Here is a 16,933-nt window from a genome sequence, read left to right as displayed (position 1 = left end):
AAATGATAAGAATGCTTGGATATGCCCTATGAGCTTTTTAATTAATGATAATAAAAATATAATATTAATAACTTTAAATTTTAATTAATTTGAAATAATTTCTAATTTATACTAAGTAGTAAAATTATAGGCAGAAGTATTTAGTGAGCATTGCATAATATGTACGTGAACATTCTTTTAATTGGTTGAATTCTCGTGACTGTCACGCTCGCTTCAATGTCCACTGCATGTGGCGGTGACGTGGGGCGGGCCGTTCCCTAAAATATATGGTCGAGGCAGGCGATGGCTGTTCCGTGTCTGTCCATGCTCGTGAGCGGGTACTATTTGTAGTTGCAATGAGTTTCTTGCCAAATCTCATTAAAGCTCATCCTTTTCCTAAGTGGTGGTAAATCTTAAGAGGAAAAACTTGACATTCATGTGTCATTTACTTGAGCTACATGAGATTTGTGATTTTAGTTTAAATGTGACGTCTGATGAGGAATAAAATGTCGTTATTAATGACGCAGTCGGTGCGTATCTCTTGTTGTTTGATTGGATCCATCTGGTGCGGTTTGATTGTATCATGCCATGTTGACGGGCTGTGGTGTGGTGAGACGTGAACGGTGCACCTGTCGGCAGATGTTCGCGAGCGCGTGCCGGCCCCACGGCCGTAGTGCGATTTGAATAGGCTTGTCTTTTTATTTTTACGAAATATACGGACGCCGGAAGTGAGTACTGGAGAGAGGCGGCTTTCGTGTTGGATTCCATTCGAGTCGCCTTTATTACGCCAACTTGAAGACTGTTGTTTGATGCTCATTCATTGCTCGAATACGAGAGATGCATTGAATATTGGGGACTGAGAAAGATTACACTTCAAGGACATGCAACTTTAGAAGCGTTTAACGTTGTGAAATACCTATATAAAAATATAATAATGATATACTATAAATATAAATATTAAATGTGAAATACCTCTTCGCTTTGACCCGATATTGCCTGTCAGCCATCAGTGTTCATGACGTTCATTTCATTTTTACTCTAAATTTTTTTCGGACAGTGAACATGACCTCTAAACCTGTTTTTGGACAGATTATTATGCATAATGATGACGAGATCTATTGTGGAACATAACGTTTGAAAACCTGTACAGTGACTTAGAATGTCGTCTAGTATACAAATAAGATATGGGGCACGATTTTTGAGCGGTGTCGTTGAACGGTGCCACCTATAATTTATTTTCACATCTCAGGTAATTTAGTTTATACGTCTAGATAGAACCTCTTGCAGCTAGACAACCGATGAAAACAGACCAGGTTTATTAAGTTAGTGTGTGTGCAATTTGTATGTCACTTTGTGGTTGTGTACTTGTGTTGTCAGTCTCCTCATTTTTTTTTCGACGTTTTGACAGCTGTCACCACAGAACATCATCATCATGTCATTTTACTATGGAAACCGATGTCGCCAAACTAACACATTAATCGATTAAATATGTAATACACACACTTAATTCTGGCTTTATGATAGGCCTCAATTCACAATCACGAAAAGACTAAACTACAAATTTATTTACATCAAATTCGAACTTAATACAACTAAGCTAATCTCATATTCTTAGTGATTGTTACAACCTCAGAACTTTTTCTTAAATTGAGAAGAATAACATATGAACACTTAATAGTAAAGTAATAGGAACTCTATAACCATAGATTTGACTTCTGTTAAAATACCTAGTGTTGTACAAAAATGAATAAACAAAACGATGGGTTCGTGAAAACTAGTAATCAGGGTTGATAAAGTATATTACCGATAAAGTACGTCGTAAGTTAAAATAATAAAAGGCCAATATTTTTTCTTAGTTACTTATAGTTTTATTAAAAAGGATGGACAATATTTAGCTCAATTCAAATATAATCAAGACAGCATACACGAAAAGTCTTTGAAAGTTACATAATCATTAATATATTTACCTGGGAAGCAATACACGCATAAAACATTCTAACATAACAGTTTTTTTTTATAAATATCGTCGTTCTGTATAAACCCAAGGGGCCAGTAAGAAATGAGATGTTATAAACCGTACTGCTTCCATACGTAATACGCGTGCAGAAAGAATATTTCAAAAACAAGCAGTAACGAATGCTTAATAAAAAGAGAAGCTATAAGTACTGATGAAGTATTAATAATCTTGTTAGTCATATGATATTTTATAATATGATGTACATGCTGCAATGATTGCAAACATTCCCAGGATTCATGGTTTTCGATCTAAAGGCCGAAACGCATTAGCGCGGCGCTGTGCAGCGCTTGCACTGCGCGGCACTAAGCGTCAGAATATTATTTCAAAAATTTCGTATGGAGCATGTCGCACCAGAATCTTACAAAATTTGTAAAATAATTATTAGCCTATACCAAAGAAACAATTAAAACTATTAATTTGAATTCATCATAGTCTCTCTTGTACACAATTACCACAACCATAATGCTTACTTACACCCTTATCGCATGATGCATGGAAAAGAGCAAACCTTGAATACAATTTATAAAGATAAAATTAATTTCGATAAAATTATATCGATAAGTACATGCATACAAATAATTATTCTAACATTAGTTACATCGATTAAACGTAAAGCTAAATGAATCATACGTCATAATGTTATGGTTCATTTTTAATTGTATATTTTTCACAACACATAAAAAATATTAAGTGAATTTAAATCGGAAAATTATGATAATTGATGATAGGAAATCCCTTTGTTGGACGTATTTTATTGCGGCTATGATTTCTACAGTCAAAAATGGCACAATAAGGCATATTTGTATTTAAGCTAATTATGCTTCACTTGACATCAAACGATTGGTCTCACTTGAGCCTCGTGTAGGCAGTACATTTGTACACAATAGTGGCGACAGGGTAACGCCCACATGCCACTTCCACTAGTTTTTTCTGTTCCGTGGCTGTCACAGTCTAGACGAATAAAATATGATGTAAGTATATCATAGTATCACGTTATGTTAACAGTAATCTGGCAAACTCACTTGAAGAACTGGCTGGCAATGTATCTCTTGTCTTTGCGAATGGGCGGCTGTTTTCACTTTTATACACAGGTCCGTCTGCACTGCATCCCGTAGTCATTGATGCACTTATAACGGAGAGAAATCCTAAGAGCTGTTTGATCTGACGGCAAGGCCGCCGAATTTCACCATCGCACCACACGCCACAAAATTATCATTGTCATCTGGATCCTACACAGTATGGTTTTCAAGGACAATTCTAGCCATGTACTACTACTACCACCTATGCCATACAATGAACCGTGCAAGGAAGGCCCTGCACGTTGTTTTCTGGGCGTTGATATAGGTATGGTGTCGACATCTTTCCTCTTTCCATATTAAAGGCCATTTGGATCCAAAAGAAACTGCTCAGAGTTAATGCTCACATCTCTCTCTCCTGGAGCGCCGTATCAGCTCGAACAATTTCACCAGATTTCCAGAGCTGCTCGAACTGACGTAGACCTAGCGTAATCTATGAATGTTTTGATCTCTTGCCTTTGTGTCTTCTTTATACCTAACAATATGGTAGTTTGTATAAAAAAATTATCAATAATTATTACGTACCTCACTGTCTACAATTTTTTGTCCCAACTTTATAAAATTAATATCAATGAGATAGATTTTCTACTCGACTCAAATTGCAGTTCTAGATTTTCGAGCGTTCAATAAATAAAATTACATTGTGTACGGTTAACTTACTTTTTTTATTAGGTAATTCTACTGTTTTTTCATAGCTTCAAAATCTAGCATCACACGAATATTTTTTAACCAACGAAGATATATATATAGCTATGTATATCTATATATATAAATGAATTGCTGTTCGTTAGTCTCGCTAAAACTCGAGAACGGCTGGATCAATTTGGCAAATTTTGATCTTGAATTATTTGTGGAAGTTCAGAGAAGGTTTAAAAGGTCAATAAATATGAAAATACTCGGAATTAAATAAAAACTATTTTGATTTTTCTTTGATGTGGGACAGGAGATCGTTCAGAAATCAAATTAAAATAATGAATAACTAATTAGAATTTTTATATCTATATATTTTAAGTTTCTCAGGAGGTAAAAAATTAACTTAATGTTAGCTAACTATAGTTGGTAGATTAACTACAGTTGCTAAGTATCTATTAGATTATTTTTATGTAGATTGATAAATCTTAAGTTTTGTCACAAATTAAATTTGAATATTGAAATATATTATATTTGAATTTAATTTTTTTTTTGAATTTTTTTGAACCTAACCATAATATTTTGACAATCAACTATAAAATGTAGATTGATAAATCTTAAGTTTTAAAATTCTTAAAAAAAAGTATTTTATTTATTATGTACAGAACAACGTAACAATAAAATTGAAACGCCTAAAGCTATTCATTCGGGTCTAGTCTGTAGCCAACAAAACTAGGCGCGCTGTGGCCGCTCCGCGCCCGGTGAACTACCTCCCCTCCGCCACTCCTCAGTCAACCAGTCGTCATTCAACCAGTAACCAGTAATTGAGCAGCGCTCGTGGGCTGTGGCGGCATTTAAGTTTTTAGCCGCCAAACATTCCTAAAAAAACTATACACATTGCTGTAACAATTACAAAGTTGTGTTTAAAGTGTATTATTTTTATATTCCTCGAGGGTATGACTATCCGACCAAGCGCTGCCATGGATGTCGACGGAATTCTCAATATAAATCAGAGGTACGATTTCTAGAAACTGTTGCAAGTCTCTTCTCTCCCTTACATTCCTTAGATGTCAGTATTTCATATAATAAATTTAATATACTATATTGATATTTATTAGTCGAGCATTTGCACATAAACACGTGGTGTGTAAAGAAAATGGCGGCGCCGGCGACTGGTATGCCTAGCAGCTATTTTGTATTGTTGTGAGTCAGCGCGAAAAAAGGCAGGCATTAAATTCATTTATGCAGGCTTCACTTCGAAATCTGTTATATTTAGGGGTGTAGAGATAATGTTGTTCGTAGTACAAACTTGGAATGAGTATTTTAGGTTCATGAAGGAACTATTGTCGAAAATTAACGCTTATGCGTTCGCGTCGCCATCGGCCACTTATCAGTCAATGACCGTACATGTTGTAACTGGGAAACATAATATGTACGTTGCATAAGCTTTAATAATCATAGCTCTCAACTGGCACTTCACTTTTTGCAAAGTTGGTCCCGGGAAAATATAGCTAAGGATAATCCATTGTTATAACGGGTTCACACAGTGATTTTTGTTGCTTATCTAAAGTTCTATAATGGTTCTATTAAAGTCGGTATATATGTTGGTAGCAGAAAGGTATAGAAGTTAATATTGTTGATTAAATTTGCTCCCAAATATCGTTTGATCATTTTAAATTACTACAGATTTTGATTTTTTGTTAAAAAAAAAACTAACGCTTATTATATAAAAAAATAAATAAAAAGAATGATAACAATATTTTAATGAATGGTGAAATAATATGATAAAAGGCGTAAATAATATAAATTGATCTCAATTCAACAAAACAGGCCAGTAGACATTCAACAAGTTAGTAACACGATAAAATTTTAAAGGTAACAAACTTGTTTTGTGTGTTTGTTAGACTGTTCAAATTGCAAGTGATTGAAAAGCACTTCATCGCGTTGTTATTAATTAAAGAATGTGACAAGGGAATTATCATAGGATAATTATTGAGCCGGTTATCTTGTTTGATATCGCACCTAAAGGGCCTGCCTAGTGTTACAAAAAAATATTTTGCGTGAAAAATTCATTATTATTCCTTTATTCATCCAAAAACCCAAAAATAATGTTTTTTCTTGGCAGTCGAGCATTTTATAACATAAAATGTCTGAAGAGGCAATTAGTCGTATGGTACGTGATACTTTAATTGATATGAATCTAAGAGCAGTTGGCGGCTCTTATTTTCATTCTCTCTGTGCTCATTCTGAAGGGAAGGTTTACTTTTGCGTTATTCGTATTTTCAGCTATTATTGCAATTTAATTGATCTAATTAACTGTTAAAATAATCATCTATGATTGCACATAATATACAATGTGGTAATATGGAAACATGTGAAATAAACTATTCGCTCTTTAATTAGATCTTGTCCTTCTCTCTTCATATCTATATATTAAGGTTTAAAAGAACGAATCAAAATATTTCATAAAACGCTAACATGATACATTTAATAGACTTCGATATTAGTACAAAACAAACCGGGTAAGAACGTATTTAGATATAGTGATTGAATTAATATTGGAGAGTTCCTGTGCGGTGCAGGAAATATAGGTCATCGACTCAGGATTATCTGTGATAATACGGCCGTAGTTATGAAACAGCACTGCGCACTATTTTCAGCGATACTTTGAATTAGTGTACTAATAGTAGGTAGTAGTAACTCAGTATATTCATCTAAAAAAATACTAAATTCTTTTATATAAAATTAAAAGTGTTTTAATCTCCTGATAAAGAAGCATTTAGAATATAATTAAAAATAAATTATTTTAATAATAATAAAGTAATGTATAATCTATGTATATATATATATATATATATATATATATTCTATATTTCACCCCCAAAATATATTGATGGAAAGGTCTTGATTCGGTCGGTATCAAAAGCTGTTCAGGTTCAAACATTTCCCATAGTTACATAGAAAATGCGGTTTGTTCACTAGAACGTTCCAACATATTTAAAATAATAAAATTTAGCCATGTCCCAATCCAAGCTATAAGTCATCCAACTTTCAGCCAAATCGTTTCTCCCGCTACTTGCAAACTTTCGCCTATAAAGTATTAGTAAGATTAATAATTTTCATTGATACTTCACCTCTGTCCACTAAGTATTTTCATTTTAATCAAATTTAATTGTTTGTATAGACTTTCGCGAAACCCCCTAAAACTTGCAATTTCACCCTCGACGAGCTTCACATATAAAACAGTCCTTTGCCACGTCTGTCTGTCTGCCTGTTCGCGACATACTTAAAAACTACAGCACTGAATTTTCAAGCTGCTTTCACCAATAGATGGCGTGGTTCTCCAGGAAGATTTTTGTATAATAATAAGTTTTTCTATATTTTTTTGTATATGTGAATATGTCTACAGAAAAGTCCGCGATGGCATAATATGCCATACATATATATAGATATATTATGTCTCTAATCTATTAAGGATAGTATATCCATTTTTTTTTCTATTTACAGAACGTCTGTCAGCTAGTAAATAATTAATATTTTAATATTATGTACCTTGTTATGTTAGATAGACTATGTGAGCTGCTAAATACATGTGCCGTGTTTCATAATTCTGCATCTTTGGCAACGTAGTTCACAATACCTACTTGTACTGTTATATTCTTTAATACAATGAATTGTAAAACTTGTTACTGTTATAAGTCGCATAAACTTATTTACAACTTAGCGAAGTCAAGTTTATGTTAAGTTATGACCGATTTCCGTCAAGCGATCCTAAATCTATAGTAGCAATCACATTTTTTTTTTATAAATTAAGCAGGAGGGCCATAATATGTTGTCTCAAAATGCTAGTTGATTTCGGATGCCTGTGTTGTTTGTGGTGTGACGAGTGCAACGTAGCGTGCGATAGTTCGTTCGCATCAAATTTTATCGTGTATTTATTTATATTTAAATGTGCCACGTGGAAGCGGATGATAGTGCACAGCGGTCGAAACAGTGAATGGGAGATAGTAGTCACGCTGCTAAGTAGTACACGAGTAGTAGTGGTCACGCGTACTGTCGTACGAATCCGGATCGAACCGGTTTGTGTTCGCGTTCGTCACGGCGACCGTCGTAGAGCTGAAGTGTACTTTTTTTCAATACAGGTGTGCCACGGGTGCGAAACACTGCCAGTCGATGCTAACAAATTTGGGTATACCATAGTATTACTTAGCATTACACGAAATATATTCAACTACTGACCTGACAGTCGTTGTTCTCAAGTTATTGTGTTAAAAATTAAACAAAAACGGTTTTCTGAATGATTTTATATACAAAATTTTCATACTTAAATTGCCCAAACAGCTCATTCTCACAAAAATAGACTCAATATCAGCAGCATATATATTTCATCTCTAACGATATGTTATCGGTATCACTGCCACTGCTTCCATCACAACCTATTATAATTTGGAATTATTCTCTATCACTATCATCACTGCAAAGATATTTCATTACCTATATTGAAGCTTTTATTGAAATGCAAGGGAGAACAACCTCAGTGAGATCCTTATCTCTACTAATAGACTATCCGTCCCCTCAACAACGATACATAGACAACTTCGGTAAAAAGTGTTATCTGTCGATAGGTTATTAAGAAATAAAAAAGCGTAAAAGGATAAATTTGTCTACATCTAGTAATTAGAACCTAGGAATTTAAACGGCCGTTAGCTGATTGAAATGTCGACACAACTATGGTATGTTTTGGTTGTAATTCGTGTGTGACACGAAGTGGGCTAGACTGCAAGCATTACTTGTGGGGTCACCGGCAGAAAGAAAAATGCAAGGTAGACTAGTACGTAAAACAATATTGTAGTGAGAAGGATGGCCGTGTATAATTTTCGACTTTATTTTAAATTTTAAAAATCATATAGAATAAGAATTCTAATTCGATTTTTTGACTATTGAAGAGAATGTCAGGGCTTGAGAGAATTTAGTGAAGTAATGAGTGTTTTAAGTTATTTCCAAATAAAATAATGGATGTGATTCGATTTGCCCTATGCATACAAATATTATTAAAACGAACGGATGAGTGGGCCTTTATCGACAAATCGGGGCAAGTGAGTCGCGCCGATAGGTCGCTATGTAGGTACATAGCATCTAGGTACCACCCTGCACAGTAGCTGCGTGCTGTATGTAGCCTAGGCAGGGAGCGCATAGTTTGGTTAGGGTTGAATAGTGCCTGTCTCCGCCCCTCCTGTATATTTGACCCTAGGCGTTATGGGATGGGCGGATTGAGTCATGTTTAATACATACTCGAGATCTAGTTTATATATCATTGAACAGTATTTGATAACATCCGAGAAATATATTTTATTATTGTATTCGATTCATAACAATGTATACCTAAAACACTAACGTTTTGCTTTGTTTTAGTTTAACATTGTGCACTGCTGCTGCTGTTTCCGATGATATTAATTAATACGTAAAACAATATTTGTTTACAATAGTTTGGGTAACGGATTATTAGATAATTCTAAGTTATAAAACTGTCAAAGTTGATTTAAAAATTACGTTCAACTTAGTATTATTCTCCGTGTTAAGTCATACGATAAGCGTAAATTTCCATAGTTTACTAATACTGCAAATGCAATGTAGACATAACTAGTGGTCGTGAGTTATCGCAGCGTGTTATCTATCAATACACTGTTTGCCACCTTTGTTATAAAAGCATATCGTTAATAACTGTGGATTCTAATCTTAACAGTAACCTGTTGTATGTATAACTGGTTCGCTATTGTTTGATTAAAATTAATTAGCAATTTTATCGGAAGTGCAGGTGCAGGTAGGCAGCAGACTGTAGAATTAGCAAAGTCGAGGTTAATGTGCGGTAAATAATCGTGAGAGAATCTAGGTAAATCGAGGTGTAATGGAGTAAGAGGTCGCGATGATAGCGACGGGGGAGGGGGGACAGGCGGTTGAACCCGAGAGCGCGCGTGTGGTTGTGAATGAGGAGCGTGACGTCACGTCCGGTGTCCGCCATTTTGTGACTGCTCGCCTCTGCGCGGATGCGTGTGCGCGGTGACAATGCCCCGTCTCGAACGTGTATTTGTTACATTATCACACACTTGCGATGTACATTAACACTGGGTCCAGCTAGGGATATTAGGTTGAAATTTCTCAGAAAATAAAATCAGAAAAACGGTTGACCCTAAAGGCCATCCCTGCAACTTCTATATTAGTACAATACCTATGCTATAAATTGTACTTGACGATTTTGACCTATTTGTTTTTGGAGTTTTTTTTTTAATTTTTACGTACCTTTTTTTAGATTTCTTAAAATCTACCGGTCCGAATTGTATTCAAATTTTCAAAACTTATAAGAGGTTCACACATACCTACATACACACACACACACACACACACACACACACACCCTGAATAAAAATTACCTGCTGTGTTTTTCACTCTGTTTCTTAAGAAAATTGAATGCAACGTGTGTACGAAGGTAAAAATGTTTTGGTAGGGTGTGCGGCCTATAAGTTTATATTAGTGCACTGTCGCGATGTTATGTATGTTGGCTGACGTGATGCGTGGTCGGTTGTCACAGCCGTTCGTCGAAGGTTCTGATCAGCGGGCTGCCGCTGCACGTGCGCTTCGACAACATCGAGCCTCTGCTGGCGACATACGGGAACGTGCAGCAGTGCGACAAGGCGCACTCGCGCGACCCCAACTGCCAGGCTGTCTACATCACGTTTGAGACGCCGGACCAGGCGCAGCAGTGAGTACATACATTATACAGAGCACCTTGCACCATCCACCAACGACATCCTAACTAACGTCAAAACTTTCACAACAACATGTCACCAACAATGCTATCGCGTTCAATAGCCCGCATCTAGCTAGCATTGTACATAAATTAGTTTGACATGTTGCTGGAAACTTGATGTTAACGTAGCGTAAGACTTTTTTGGTAAGAATTGACGTTAGGATTTTGTATTAGGACAGTGCTACACATGGACACATTCAGGATAAATAATGTAAAAATTTTGGCATATTCTGGCAAGTCAAAAGGTATATATAGCACCGTTAGTTAGTGCATGGAAATGTGGTGCGTGTTTCATTTTCTTTTACTTTGTCCATTTCTCATTTTACGATTGATATTGCATGAGCGTCTTGACTACGTTACACCCTTTTTTATTTTGGGAAATTAATATTAAAAATTTGACGTCTGTTCTGTATAATTAAATAGAATTTAACTATCATATGCTTATCTATAATTTTATATAAGATTTGTTATGTATTTACGTAAATATTCATTCATATACATGTTATAAATTTCAATGATATTTAGAATGTTTACATTGTAATAATACTATCTTAATTTTCCTTTTTCAGCATCATACTAATACTTTTAATGAGTGGCATGTCTGTTATGATAACTCGCTGTTGTAGCAATTAATATATTATATTGATTGCGTCACTACTGCATGATTATTGCACAATGTACACACACACACAAACTCCACCGATCTTTACTACTGATTACACCTCATTCAACAAATAAATTATAGAGCGCTTGCGACTCTTCTCGTTGGGTTATTTTGATAAGCATTTGACAATAAAATAAACAGTTAAATACGAAATATAAGTGTTATCATTCAGTCAATATTTTATTAAATTTGTAAAGATATATGTAATTGTAATTATTAGTCCTAATCATTTGGTGGAAACGTTAATAGAAACTGTTATTTAATAATAATTAATGTGAATAAAGTTAATAATGGGGTGTCAAGTAGCGCAGTAGGGTAGGATGGGGTTAGTGGAGCAATCTTTTACTTGAGCGGCTATAGCTCCTCAACGATAACAACGATGTGTTGTTCTGCATATTGATCATTACTAATATATCTCTTAGCAAAAGTGTTCATAGTAATTATTTCTAGCTAGTTGAGTTTAGAGTTACAGCTGTTTAAAATACTCCATGGGATCACCCATGTACCTTACCTCAGTATCACTTTTGAGCAAGGATATGAGGAAATCGAGCTCTCAGATGGATTCAATGTTAAGTAGCCACGAAATCCATTTTTTTTGATAATCATCTTTTATTTATAATTTTTATGGGCAAAACGACAAAACTAAATTCATTAAATAATGAATTTATGTCACTGTTGCAATTGCCACAAATGGAAGTAAGATCAGCACCAGGCACACATTTTGTATGAGCCCATTTTCTGCAAACTTGATGTTGTATGTATGTTTCTCTTCTGGTAAACTTTAAACTTCCCAGCTACAATATTATTTCGTTTCAGCACAGTGGATACTCCTGTCTTATGCACATTCTAAATGTCTGATACACTGAATCCATGTTTGTTGAGCAACTATAGTTCAACTAACCCCACCCCGAAATTTTAGACAAAGGTGAGATTATGAATAAACTGTTAGAATTAATTATTATACGCAGAACCTTTACGTGTATCAACGCTGTGTCGATGCTTTCTTTTCGCTTTCTGAAGTTTCTGCGAGCGGTGTATAGTTTCGTATTGGTTTCCGAGATATTTCGATTGCCCAACTCGCCCCTATGCTCAACTAGCCCCGCCCTACCCTAGCTACCTACTCTTAAAAGATGTTTAGTTTCATCGTAGAGATTTTCATTAAAAAACTGGCTTTATTTATGAAGGCTGCAATTTGTCTAAACAATGATTGGAACCGTTTTCAGCATTGCAAAGATTTAAAATAATTATGTTCAGTAAAAATAACCTGGAAGCTATTCTTGATTGTTTGACGCGGGTTACCTGGCGTATAATATGAGCGCGTCATGTTGCAGAGCCATAAACTTGCTGAATGGATACGAGGTGGAGGGTCGCGCCATGAAAGTGGAGGGAGTTGATTCGGGCCCGCGCGGCGGTCGCCGTGGGCGGCCAGGTGGCGGGCGCGGCGGCCCCGGCGCCGGTGGCGCGCGCCCCACGGACTTCCCGCTGCGGCTGCTGGTGCAGAGCGACATGGTGGGCGCCATCATCGGCCGCCAGGGGAGCACCATCCGCCTCATTACTCAGCAGAGCCGCGCGCGCGTCGACGTGCACCGCAAGGACAACGTGGGCTCCTCGGAGAAGGCCATCACAATCTATGGCAACCCGGAAAACTGCACCAATGCCTGCAAGCGCATCCTCGAGGTTATGCAGCAGGAGGCCAACAATACTAATAAGGGGTATATATTATATATGTAATTTACTTCTTTTAAATGGAAATTAGTGACGGAACGGGTAAATGATTGCCTCTGTGACTTCGCTTATAAAATGTGATCTGCTGTGCTTAAGGTCTCGGATCCGATCTCCAGATTGTGTCAAGTGAATAGGGCTTTTGGATGTGAAATTCTTGGTCGTAGCAACGTGTTTTGCCGCAATACAGCAATGGGCTTGCCTAGTGTGGTTGTTGAAAGTTGCAAATATAATGTGGCAAAGTCTCACGTTTAAAAATTGTTTGCGTGTTGGGTCACTCGCATATCCTATTCAATCGTATCGTAAATCACGAAGCTACATGTCGTAGGTACTCAATATACGTACAATATTGCTAAACCAAATGTGATCGCGAATTGCCATTCGGTTCGTAACACGATGACGCAACCGAATACAGTTAACTAATATGTATCATATATGATATACAAATCCACCAATCTATTTGTATATTTTAAATTTTTTCTTTACAAACGTCAAATACGATATAGTACTAGAGGCATGTGTCTGTCGGCTTCTCAGGTGACCTGCTCACAATGTACAAGTAGCAAATTATTATAGGCTAGATATTTCAATGGCCAATAAATCAGATTGCGTTTCACAATCACTTCACCCTTTTCTTTATCTACTTGATGAATTGTCAGTTTGGCAACCTTGCACTCTAATTCCGTTTGACGTTTCTAATACGAAATAACGTGACAGTAGTTTAATTTTTGTCACGTTCTTGTAACAAAAATAAGGGAACTAATTGTTATAAGACTTTTCTTGACTTGGCTTTCATAAGTCGTTACATATCCGACACAAAAATATGCTGTATGTTGAACTAATTATTTGGTAGCGTGAATTAGGGTCACTCTTTCATGTTACTTACCTATTTTTAATCGTTTGTATCTTTGCTAAACATAGTAAAAAGAGTTTTCACAACTAGGCCAGGAAATTTCCTTATGTTTGGACGATGATATTTTATTTCTTTGCTCATCCTTATGAGACAGACTATTAATACTTGTCCATCAGAGTGCTACATTTCTTAGATAGTTATTTATTCAATTTTCTATTTACCAGGGAGATTTGTCTGAAGATTTTAGCCCATAATAACCTGATTGGGCGAATCATCGGCAAGGGCGGCAACACAATAAAGCGTATCATGCTGGAGACAGACACAAAAATCACCGTGTCTTCCATAAATGACATCAACAGCTTCAACCTCGAGCGCATCATCACCGTGAAGGGCAGCATTGAGAACATGGCCAAGGCCGAGTCGCAGATATCCGCCAAGTTGCGCCAGAGCTACGAGAATGATCTGCAGGTAAACCTATACTTTGATACTACTAGACATAGCAAGCATTGTTTTAGTTAATATTTGTGGGAGTCTGTAATGGTTCCAATGATTTCAGGTGCTTGCACCTCAGAGCATAATGTTCCCGGGGTTGCACCCAATGGCGATGATGTCCACACGCGGCTATTGCGGCGCCCCACCCCCGTTCCCGCCGCCGATCTATGCGCCGCTTGGCTCGCAAGGAGCGCAGCAGGGCGCTGGTGACTCCCAGGTAACTACCAACTCTCGCGCATCGGATGTATCGGTATTTCAGTAGATATTTTATGATTGATTTGTTAAACTATTCGATAATTATTAGTAAGTATTTGTTGGATGCACAGGAAACCACATACCTGTATATACCGAACAACGCGGTGGGCGCTATCATCGGCACGAAGGGATCGCACATCCGTAACATTATCCGATTTAGTAACGCGTCTGTGAAGATCGCGCCGTTGGAACAAGACAAGGCGGAGGGAGCCGGTGCGGCCGCGGCTATGGCAGCATCTGCTGCTCAGGAGCGCAAGGTGACGATTGTGGGCAGCCCCGAGGCGCAGTGGAAGGTGAGCCGCAACACTATATTATGTTGACGACAGCTGAAGATGCGAGCAAACTGACGTGACTGCTTTATGTTCTAGGCGCAATATCTTATCTTTGAGAAGATGCGAGAGGAGGGCTTCATGTCGGGATCCGATGATGTGAGACTCACCGTCGAAATTGTTGTCGCTTCTTCGCAGGTCTGTAGAGATCCACTTAGTGGTTTTGATCATGAATTTATTTGACTTTCTATCCGTCACAGGCGGTCAAGACGAGCAGCTGGCTCACTTTAGAATTAGTTGTTAAATGTTATTGGTGTCAGGTGGGGCGCATCATCGGCAAGGGTGGCCAGAACGTCCGTGAGCTGCAACGCGTGACCGGCTCGCTGATCAAGTTGCCCGAGCAGGCGCTGCCCAGTGCGTCGGATCACGAGACAACTGTGCACATTGTGGGGCCCTTCTACAGCGTCCAGGTATGTTGCTTCACACACGTTTCCCCACCGTTTATCCCTTTCTAGGTCCTTACTAGGAGAATAGTAAACCATGTTTTAGTTGAACAAATTGTATAATTCTGGCTTCATATTTATTTGGTTCTAGTTCTGATTATTGTCATAATTTAAGCTATTTTATTGTCGATATTTTATGCAATTGGTGATTTCAAACATTCGTTACAAGTACCTACTTATTATATTTATTGAAGAACTTAGTTTATGTAACATAATGTATTACTGTAAACTTTTTAGATTTGTTAAATAAGTACTAGTTTTGTAATTTGCATAATTGCGATGTTATTTAATCTTCGTGCGCACTTTTATTTACTGTTTTGTGTATCTATGTATATATCAAATAGAGCATAATATAATAATGTAATTTGAGAATGTGTGTGTGTGTGTGTAAGACTGTATATTAGGAAGCGTGTGTAATGTACTTTGAGGATGTGTGTGTAAGACTGTATTGGGAAGCTTGTGTAGTACCAAGTCCGTCCGTTTACGATATGGTCGAAGATACTTTTCCAAGGAATATTAACAGATGCGATAAGTTGTTTAATTACGAGTTAAAAGCGTCGCAGAGCGAAGTGTTGTGGATTATGGCGGAGGCGACGACTCACTGTGGCATAATAATGTTGACATTTTGTAGCAGACGCCCGACGCGGGGTGAAGCGACGACCAACGTTGCTTCTTGAGCCTCGTCTGTCCTTTACTTATCCGCGAGAACCTGGTATAAGTACAGGTGAGTCAACTCATATTTTGGACCGACTGCGAATGTTTCAATGATTTGTCATCAGCTGTGTATTTTCTTTGTGTACTTCTCTTTTGGCGGACTTGGTTACTACTGTGATCTCTGAATGACTTGATGGATGCTTGGTGTGGTGGAATGGTTTTAATTACACTAATATGTAGCAAAAAAAAGTTTAAGACTTACCAACGTGATATTGAAAATATTCAAATTAGACTACTATAACTAATAATTAAAAAGAAATACGAAAATATATTAAAGATCAATAAATTATATCATTAAGTAGTAAAGAAGATATAATAACAACAGAAAATTATTATTTCGATAGGTTTAAAAACCCTATTAATGAGGGATAATTTAAGGAGCATTAAATAGGGGGAAAATGTAATCAATACTAAAAGTAATTAATTACTTCAGGAAAAGATACGGGAATATGTTGTGCCTAAACTTCAGTATCTAATGATCAAAGAAGAATAAAGTAGTGATTAAGAATAAATTAAAAGAGCATTTCCTTAGTGTCTCCATGTAAGGCTTATAAATATTTAAAAAGATGTGTTTATAGAGTTAGGTATGTACTCACATATGTAGAATTTATTCTCATGAAATAATAACTAAGTAATATTATGTGCTTATATTCATTATATAATATAACATGATAGTAACACGAACAAATTATAAACTACTAGCTGATACCCCGTAACTTCGTCTGCGTACACATATATATATACAAGAAAATATAACACTCTCAACATAATACCCTGTCGCAACACTTTTCTCACAAATAATTATGTGTTCTGCAAAGCCATTAATACTTTTCGCATCACACGCGATGTAAAAATTATTTTAGGTAATTTTTTTACACTTTTAGTAAGGATCCTTAATTCAAAAAAAAATATATAGCCTGTCCCCGGGGTTAGTGTAGCTTTCCAACAGTGAAA

General features: G+C 36.6%; 1 protein-coding gene across 7 annotated transcripts in view; it reads left to right on the top strand.

Annotated features, from left to right (window-relative positions):
• The window catches only part of LOC126978704 (insulin-like growth factor 2 mRNA-binding protein 1), an 89,888-nt gene that overhangs the window by 66,435 nt on the left and 6,520 nt on the right, over nucleotides 1–16,933 (top strand). For 2 of the 7 annotated variants that reach the window (XM_050827726.1, XM_050827724.1), the window contains exons 2-8: nucleotides 10,289–10,459; nucleotides 12,503–12,883; nucleotides 13,971–14,214; nucleotides 14,303–14,456; nucleotides 14,557–14,786; nucleotides 14,862–14,960; nucleotides 15,083–15,232. In XM_050827726.1, the coding sequence (XP_050683683.1) occupies nucleotides 10,289–10,459; nucleotides 12,503–12,883; nucleotides 13,971–14,214; nucleotides 14,303–14,456; nucleotides 14,557–14,786; nucleotides 14,862–14,960; nucleotides 15,083–15,232 (1,429 nt within the window). Of the gene's footprint in view, nucleotides 1–4,508; nucleotides 4,718–10,288; nucleotides 10,460–12,502; nucleotides 12,884–13,970; nucleotides 14,215–14,302; nucleotides 14,457–14,556; nucleotides 14,787–14,861; nucleotides 14,961–15,082; nucleotides 15,233–15,896; nucleotides 15,990–16,933 lie in introns of those variants that run through there. The other 5 variants (XM_050827728.1, XR_007732673.1, XM_050827725.1 and 2 more) reach the window with 5 other exon arrangements.

Source organism: Leptidea sinapis, chromosome Z (genome assembly GCF_905404315.1).
Source record: "Leptidea sinapis chromosome Z, ilLepSina1.1, whole genome shotgun sequence".
NCBI classification, from domain to species: Eukaryota; Metazoa; Arthropoda; class Insecta; order Lepidoptera; family Pieridae; genus Leptidea; species Leptidea sinapis.
Note: the sequence above shows the minus strand (reverse complement) of the source record. Positions and strands in the feature narration are given on the sequence as shown.